Raw genomic sequence first — 9,020 nt, 5'->3', positions numbered from 1 at the left:
CTAACCTTTTATGGAGTATAATGCTATGTTCACACCTAACGGGCTTTGAGCAGCAAAAAGCGCCTGCTGCTTAATTTTTGAGGCTTGTACACATAAAGGTCAGACGCACCTTAAAAGCATCTTTGTTGCTCCTGAAGCGCGTCCAATAAAGTGTGTCCAGATGCATCTAATGCTTCCGGTGCTTTCGTTTTCAATGCCAGAGAGTGGCTTTGCTATATTTGCTGTGATCAGCTGGTAAAAAGTAGTTTTAACATATTTTTAAGTGAGTCCACCTGAAAACATGGTCTGTGCAGTCAGTTAATTAAGATTACAATCCTGCCTCCAAATATTATCTTGCTGTCGGAGCAGCACAAACCCCCGTGCACCAGTGATGTGCTGTCAGCAACAGCTGCCTCTCAGCCGGTCGCCTTTTGGGGGGTTCCCAATACTGTTTGTGGTGCTGGAAGTAGATTATTTGCATTTTTCATTATTTAGTACAAACAGCTGCTCCTTGTGAACTGTGTCATGCAGCTCAGATGCTCAGAAGCTTCATCTGTTCAGATGCATCTGTAGCTGCTTCTGCTGCCTTAATTGGTGTGAACGTAGCATTACGGCCAGACTAAGACCTTTTTTTTGAGAATAAATTCTTAATATTAAAAGAAATAAAGTCACAATGTTATAAAAAAAATAATAAGGATCAGATAACTAGGATAATGTTATTAAAGTAAAGTTGTTATATTATGAGACAAAAGTTGTATTAAGTGGGAAAAAGTTTTGTGGCTCAACCAAACTGCAGCCCATGCCTGAAACTAGTATTTAAACACAGAAGGAGGAAGGGTGCTCTTTTATGCTTATATAACAGTAGGACTCTGCTTTAATCCTATAGAGTTAGGACTAGGGCTGAAAGAGTTATTCATGGCTAATCGATTATTGAAATAATCATCAACTAATCTAGTAATCGATTCATCGTTAACTAGAATGTAGTCTCTAAAATATGTCTTTATCTGACAGAGCAACCCACTTAGAGCAGTAATTATACCAAGATTGTAAAAAATATATATGAACATTTTGCATTTAAGACAAAAAAGGAAAATGTGTGTCAAAATGCTCCATCTAGAACTCCTCAACTGGAAAAGTTTCGGTTTCACCTGGTTTAATTTGTTCAAAAGTCCTCCTTAAGGAACCTTTTGATATCCGGTTATTAATTGATAATAGATTTGCAAAATAACCTTTAGTTGCAGCCCTAGTTAGGACTTTATTGTCATAAAACTACAGCTTTCACTGGTTAATCTTTCACTGCTACGATGTACTTATTTTACAACTTTTCTTTTTTGTAATATTAAGACTTTATTCCTATACTGCTACAATTTTTTTTTTTAGTGTAACAACTTTTTAATCTTAATGGTTTAATTTTTTTTACAGTGTTGCAATGTTACTCTCTTACTATTATGAATTAATTCCTGTAAAGTTAGTTTAATTCCATTTACCTGACATTATTTTTGGAATATGACAACTTTGCTGTAGACATTACATTAATAGATTAACTTTGTCTTACTATGCATTTTTTTTTTCATTATATTAAGACCCGCTCTTACTAAGTTTGTTCACAGATTTATAAAAAAATAACGTTATCTACTTAACATGATGAAATCAAACCCTGAAATTAACATAAAACACCTGATTGTTTTACATTGTAAGCATGTGTCTTGACATATTATTAAGAAAAATATGCACAGAATAGTAATGGCAACCTTTTTTGTATTCTGTTGAAAATGTTTGAATGTTTAAAGTCATTAGCTGTCAGATGGGTGATGAGAAGAAAAATGGTCTTAACAGAAAGATGCTAAAACTTGCAAGAAATATGCAGAAAGGTGAAGAGAATAAAGACCATGGAAATGTGCACAAAGCATATGAAATTAGAAACCAGGGGCATCTTGTACATATTTCAAGGAGAAAATAATAAGACCTACGACAGCTAGGAAAATACCAAAGACACGTTTTATGAGGGAAATGAGCAGCTGCTGACTAGAGTTAAGCTTTTTTAGCTTCAGGAAAAGGGTACCTAAGAATCCTTGTCCTAATCTGGATTGAACAATGTTTTTTCTTCACCTCTTTTCTAGATATTTTGGTATTCCCATGGAGATCTTGCCCAGAGTGAGGAGCTCCTCAGAAATATATGGTCTAATGGTAAGCTTGGAGATGCTACTTTATTCCTATAATTTGATCCTAATTTTGATGCTAGTGTGAAATAATATAACAAAACATTTATTTTGATTTAACATGTATTGTAGAGTGTTTTCAGGCTGTTTTTAAGTGCATGAAGGTTGACCCAGAAATTCCTTTAGGCATTTTTGTGTGCCATTGTCTCTCTCTTTTCTCACTGGTAGAAAATAAGTTCTTGCTGGGTAAGTTATAACTCATCATCATTCTACTCACCACATAAAGTCAATGGTTTTCCTATTCCATCACCAGCATATAGATATAACGTTCCCAAAATAAATGCATCTCCAAGCCTAGAAAAGAATATTATTAATTTTACTTAAAGAAAAGTGGGATCAAAGGTTCTATGTCATCCAAAGCCTACCAAAGACTTATAAGACAAAAGTTTTACAAAATCAAAATACCAATTTCTATAAATATATTTCATATTCATTGTTTTATGTCAGTCTGTATTTATATTAAGAAATGAAGCCATATTAGCTACAAGTTGGTTTGACTCTGAACTTGCATTTTACTTTAACATAGTAAACCATAATTGTTGAATTAAATCAAGTCTAAGTCCTAAGATATAAAAAAAAAAAAAGTCTTGTTTGCTTGTTATATTATGGAAACCTAATAACCTTGTTATATAATGGAAATGAATCAAAGTGAATGTAAAACAATGGATTTAAAATTAATAATTCAATTTCAGTTTGTTGAATCTTATTAATTGAGAACTTGCGCCTAAAATCCCTATCTTTTGGTGATGTAATGTTCCCGCCGTCCAGCAGGTGGCATGTTCGTTCCACATGCCTTGCTGCTACCAGTAAGAGAAGTAATGCCGAGCAGCGCACTGCTAGAGCAGAGATATAATCCAATGGGGTGTTACATCTTTCCGCATCATCAGATACGGTTTTCCTTGCATCTCCGCACGGCACAAGTGGCAAAAAATGCGCATGCTCTCTGAAGGCATTTAAAAGCTGCCCTGCGCTCAAACCAGAGAGGAAATACTGGAACCATGAATGCTTAAACTTTTGTCTATATGAAGAAATGGATGGATGGACGGATGTTGCAATATCTATAAAACACATACACACATATATATTTATATATATATATATTTCCAGGGATCTGCTGTAACCACTCCTTAAGTTTTGGGGGTCACTGCCCCGAGTGCACCAATGAACACAGGCACCTTGACCTTCCTTGACCTTCCTTTCTCTCGCTCATTTCTGAGCCCTGGTATTCCTCTAGTTTCTCATGTTCCTTTTTCTTGATGTTGCAGTCACTTGGTATTGCTATGTAAATACCTGAGATTCTTCCTTGGATTTCTGCCACTGTGATGGTGACTGGATTATGTTCAGAGCCACCACTGTGCATCACTGTTGTGTGCTGCCTCCTTCTCCCATATGCCTTTCCAGTACTGTTAAGTTTCTAGCCTTGGTGGGGTTGTTCTGCTATTACCCCACTGAGCGCACATATTCGCTGGTTGAGTTGTCTCTCGTTTACCTCTTAAGGCAGCTGGCCAAGGCTTGGAGCATTTTTTGGCAGTTTCTAGTGCTTCAGGTATTGGCATCTGGCTGTACCTCTTGGGTACTTGCTTTTTCATTGCACCTTTTAGGGCCTCTGTCAATTGACTCACTTCTCTCCATGCTGCTTTGATATTAGCTCTAGCCTTCTTTTCCATGGTGGGTATTTCATCACGTTTGTTCTTACAGCCAAGCATCTCTAGTATCACTGCTGCTGCGCAGTATATCAGCTCATTGGTGTCGGTGATGGTTGATGTAGAAATTGCTTAAAGAGCTGCATTCATGTCTTCTAGTAGTTTTCTGATGGTACTTCACTTAGTTTCTTTAACTGGCTTTGCAGTTTGCCTGGTGGACATTTTTGCCATTATCTTATTTTTCAGGTCAGTTGCTAACTCGTTCAGCATGGTTGCGCTTATTGGGGCGTTACCTAATCTCTGGTGTGGGGTTTGGCCAGTTAGCCAGTTTTGTATCTCATCAATCTCAAGTTGTGAGGGCATTTATGGATGTTGGAACATTGAGCCACTAGTTGTTTTGCCGTAAGTGTGAACTGTGGGTTTCAAAGTGACCATTTCTCCCACATCCTTTGCATATAGCACCTGTGACTAGGGTTACTGGAGTAGTGGCATTCCAGCAGAGCTCGGTTATTGCATTCATTGCATTGTATCTCATTGTTGTATGAGGTAGGCGTTAGCGTGAAGGGTCTTACCTAAGGACACACATGAAGATGTAGACTCTTAAACTTGTCAACACACATTCCTGTATTTATTGTCCCTTTCAGCATTAGACATATCCAGTTATTAATTGCATACACTCACCCGGTCTTTCCACCCCATCAGATACCGTTCTGGTGGAAACAAATAGTCCTGTCTGATACTGTTCCCCCTGCTTTACATTGGGGGTACGCGGCTCGATGCAACACCGGTCAGGGATTATTTTACACGCTTATGTGATAAGGATGCAGAGTGGACTTTATATGCTTCTGCTTGTAAATGTAAACACTCAGTAAACTTCCCGGGTTAGCTCTTATTTAAGCATTCTTTGGGGTTCAACCAAAACCCTGTGTTCTGTTTCTTTCTCTCTCAACACTGAACGCCTGAATACACTAAAAATGGATACAGTGAGGAGAATAAGTACTTGAACACCCTCCCATTTTCAAGTTCTCCCACATAGAAATCCTGGAGGGGTCTGAAGGTTTCTTCATAGGTGCATGTCCACTGTGAGAGACATAATCTTAAAAAAAAGAATTCAGATATTAGAATACATGATTTTTTAACAATCTATTTGTATGATACAGCTGCAAATACATATTTGAACACCTGAGAAAACCAATGTTAATATTTAGTACAGTAGCCTTTGTTTGCAATTACAGAGATCAAATGGTTCTTGTAGTTTTTCACCAGGCTTGCACACACTGCAAAGAGGGATTTTGGCCCGTTCTCCACACAGATATCCTCTAGAACAGTCAGGTTTCTGGGCTGTTGCTTAGAAACAGGGAGTTTGAGCTCCATTCAAATTTTCTCTATTGGGTTTAGGTCTGGAGACTGGCTAGGCTGTGCCAGTACCTTGATATTCTTCCTACAGAGCCACTCCTTGGTAATCTGGCTATGTGCTTTGGATCATTGTCATGTCGGAAGAACCAGCCTTGACCCAGCTTGGTTCCCCCAAATCTCGCAATACATGGCCCAGGTCATCCCATCCCTAATACAGTGCAGTTGCCCTATCCTATATGTAGAAATTATGCTACCACCTCTATACTTCACATTAGGAATAGTGTTCTTGGGATGGTGCTCATCATTCTTCTTCCTCCAAACATGGTTAGACTTAGACAAACTTTATTGTAATTTGGTATACACAAAGAGCATACAAAACGAAATTATGATTCTAGAGCTTACCACAGTGAATAAGCAGCTTACAACACTGAAATGAACATTTCCATTTACAAAGTGCAGCAGTGATCAAGAATGTAAACACTGTAGGAGAAACAGGAAGCCCTTTTAAAAGTCATGGTGCAAAAGGCATTGATATGGAAAGGTTCAGTGTAGTGCAAAATAAATGAATATGGTGCAAAATGCAGTAGAACATTGAGTTGTGTTCTATTTAAAGGAATTATAAAGAAAATCAGCTACGTTGGTGTTGCAAGTGTGATGCAGAGTGTAGTTTAGAGTTTCAACAATTTAACACGCTGTTGCAGAACCTGCTAGACCTACAGCAGATGCTGAGAAGCATCTTCCCTGAGGGCACTCATATGTCATCAGAATAAACAGCAGGGGGCTTAGGAAGCAGCCCTGGGGGGAGCCTGTGCTTAGGGGGATGAGGTGTTCTGTCTGGATAGGACAGAACACCTCACACAGTGAGCTCCACAGTGAGATGTCGCTACTCTGACTTGTCTATCCGGAAGCCAAACCAGTAGAAGAGGAATATGAAGCTCACTAGAGTGAAATGCGCCGCCTTGGCAATTTGTGCAATTTTATGTGCTGAAAGCTCTAACAAAAAAAAAACCTTGTGCTCGAAGCACTCCGAAGCTACTTAAACAATGGAGAGTAGTTGTATTTACGGGTCCAGAAAAATACTTGATGACTGTAGCTCCAGCAGGAGCTGGTGGTCATAAACTAACTTACTGGATCGATGCATATTTTCTTGCATGCTAGACGGCATATTTGGAAGGAAATGCTTCCATGTTGTTGAGAGCTGTAAGCAGCTGCTGCCATTACGGAGATGCCACCTTGGATGCTTAAGTTGTGTTATCTTATCTTAGTGGAATTATGACCAAAACAGTTCTATTTTGTTTTTCACCTCCACTGGGGGAATTATTTCCTTGTTTACTTATTGAGAATATGTGCAACATAGTGACAACCTCTTGTTATGGTAGATATGCAAGTTTACTAACCCATCCATCCATTTTCTGTCACGCTTCTCCCAAGCTGGGTCGTGAGGGGTGCTGGTGCCTATCTCCAGCTATACTCGGGCGAGAGGTGGGGTACAGCCTGGACAGCTCGCCAGTCCATCGCAGGTTTACTAACAAGCTGATTTATAAAAAAAGTTTTAAACAGAGGAATAAATTATGAGGTGCTAACTAGATGAGCTAATTAATCAGAAAGTTTTTATTTGCTTCAAAAATGAGCTCCTACCATAGAAATTCATAAAGCCATAGCACATTACTGGGCCTCTTTGGGATGCATTGGATTGGAAATGCATTGGATGGCGGCTGTCCCTTTCTGCTTCTGTGGTGGCATGCTGCTCTGCTGGTTGTCTCTCTTACCTCCAAGCTTCCCTGTCAACATGACTCCCATCTCTTCACTCCCTTTTTGGCGCTGTGTTCTTTTCACGCATCACGTTCTGTCTTTAAACCTCTAACCCTTATTGCACTTTGGAGTGAAGACTTTAGATCCTACAGGTTTCACCCCCTCTATCTTTTTTCATTATTTGGCTTCATTCAGTCAAATAATGAGGTTTCGTCTGTTACCCCAAGCTAAACTATTACTGGTGTTTCAGATTTGGTTTTGTTTTTGGTTTTTTGTAATATCAGGAGAGGGCTTTAAATCTGTTAAATATTTTATTATCAACTTTCTTAGATTATCTTTTAAAACCAGATAAGTGAAACTAGAAACTATTTTTAGACAAAAAATGTATTTTGCTTAAAAACTAAATTTAGACCAATACATAAAAATTTAAATTCATATTTGAATTAAAACTAAAATTGGCTTAAAAGAAAAAAACAAGAGTTAAAATCTTATGGATGCTTATTTTTTCTTACAGAAATCTGGGGCCTTGTCAGGTATTCCCATCTCAGGGGTAAGTCATTTGTTTTCTGATAAATTTGTTTTCATGCTACATTAGAGACAGCAGTTGGAGTGTTTGTGTTTTATTTTTTTGTTTTATTTAACAGTGCCTCGGGGATCAGTCGGCAGCTCTCGTTGGTCAGATGTGTTTTCAAGACGGACAAGCAAAGAACACGTACGAGATTTCATTAGCAGTTCTGTTTTGATTTTTCTTTTCTTTAGAAATCCTGACGAACATGTCATTTTCAGGTATGGGACTGGCTGCTTTCTGTTGCGAAACACTGGATCAAAGGTATTTAACTTGTGTCTCAAATAAAAGATAAATCTACATCAGCACATTATATATCAGCCTGCAGTGACGCGTAACGTTTTCCAGCCTGTTATGTCCGATCACGGCCTGCTGACAACTGTCGCTTACAAACTGGGACGAGACAAACCAGCATGTTACGCCCTGGAGGTATGTGATCTCTAAACTTGTTTCTAAACCTGTAGTTGAGGAAGCTTGCATGAAAGATTGCATCAAAACCATTTTAATGTGATGAGGGATTATCTCTAAGAGGTAAACACTGAAACCAGACGCCACTCTTTCCAGAAGTAGCTTGTTCAAGTCCAAACACAACGCATTAGGAACATAGTTCCAGCTTTTAAACCGGCTGTTCTAACATGAAGGGGTCTGATTCTCTGGTCTCTCCTTGCAGGGATCTGTGGCCATTGCTGGAGCTGTGGTTCGCTGGCTTCAGGACAATCTTGGACTGATCGGCTCATCAGATGAGCTTGGTACGTCATCCGTCCATCTAGTCCAGTAGTATGCAGTACGTGGATCCATGCTTTGACCTTTTCTGCTGTTTGCCTCATGTTTGCAGAGAAGTTGGCTGCATCCGTTGGCACGTCCTACGGTTGTTACTTTGTTCCTGCATTTTCTGGCCTCTACGCTCCATACTGGGAGCCCAGTGCTAGGGGGTACCACCAGCAGCTACTTTCAGCAGTAATATGGTGCTGAAGCTGTCCTTATAACTCCAATCTCTGTTTCTTTGCTACAGGATTATTTGTGGATTAACTCAGTTTACTAATAAGAGCCACTTGGCGTTTGCTGCACTAGAAGCCGTCTGTTTCCAAACCCGAGAGGTGAGTCTAATCAGGAACGTCTCAAACGTTGGAACACGGGTGAATTGATGCACTCATCTGTATCTAAATGCAGATACTGGACGCCATGAATCAGGACAGCGGCATCCCTCTGACTCAGCTGCAGGTTGATGGAGGAATGACATCCAACAAGCTGCTGATGCAGCTGCAGGCAGACATCCTCTGCATCCCTGTCGGTGAGAGAAGTCTGATGAGGCAGATCAAGCAGGTTCAATTATCAGAAGGTTCAAAAGCTAGGAGCTTCACTGGGATTTTTACAAATGTTTAGACTTAGACAGATTTTATTTTGTCCTTTTGATCACACAAGTGTAAACAAAAAGAAATTTCGATAAGTACAGCTCTAAGCGCAAGTAAGCAGCAGTGATAAATACGTGATGAAAAAAAAAGTGAT

The 9,020-nt window shown here is 39.3% G+C and overlaps 1 protein-coding gene across 2 annotated transcripts in view; it reads left to right on the top strand.

Annotated features, from left to right (window-relative positions):
- The window catches only part of gk (glycerol kinase), a 20,777-nt gene that overhangs the window by 6,618 nt on the left and 5,139 nt on the right, over positions 1-9,020 (top strand). Inside the window, exons 8-17 of one of the 2 annotated variants that reach the window (XM_015395540.1) lie at positions 2,100-2,166; positions 2,367-2,384; positions 7,464-7,499; positions 7,594-7,661; positions 7,736-7,778; positions 7,863-7,943; positions 8,185-8,263; positions 8,350-8,446; positions 8,527-8,611; positions 8,685-8,805. In XM_015395540.1, coding sequence (XP_015251026.1) covers positions 2,100-2,166; positions 2,367-2,384; positions 7,464-7,499; positions 7,594-7,661; positions 7,736-7,778; positions 7,863-7,943; positions 8,185-8,263; positions 8,350-8,446; positions 8,527-8,611; positions 8,685-8,805 — 695 coding nt within the window. The remainder of the gene's footprint in view (positions 1-2,099; positions 2,167-2,366; positions 2,385-7,463; positions 7,500-7,593; positions 7,662-7,735; positions 7,779-7,862; positions 7,944-8,184; positions 8,264-8,349; positions 8,447-8,526; positions 8,612-8,684; positions 8,806-9,020) is intronic. The other variant, XM_015395542.1, reaches the window with a different exon arrangement.

Source organism: Cyprinodon variegatus, unplaced genomic scaffold (genome assembly GCF_000732505.1).
Source record: "Cyprinodon variegatus isolate N-32 unplaced genomic scaffold, C_variegatus-1.0 Scaffold745, whole genome shotgun sequence".
NCBI classification, from domain to species: domain Eukaryota; kingdom Metazoa; phylum Chordata; class Actinopteri; order Cyprinodontiformes; family Cyprinodontidae; genus Cyprinodon; species Cyprinodon variegatus.
The sequence above is the reverse complement of the archived record's forward strand: the minus strand, read 5'-3'. Positions and strand labels throughout refer to the sequence as shown.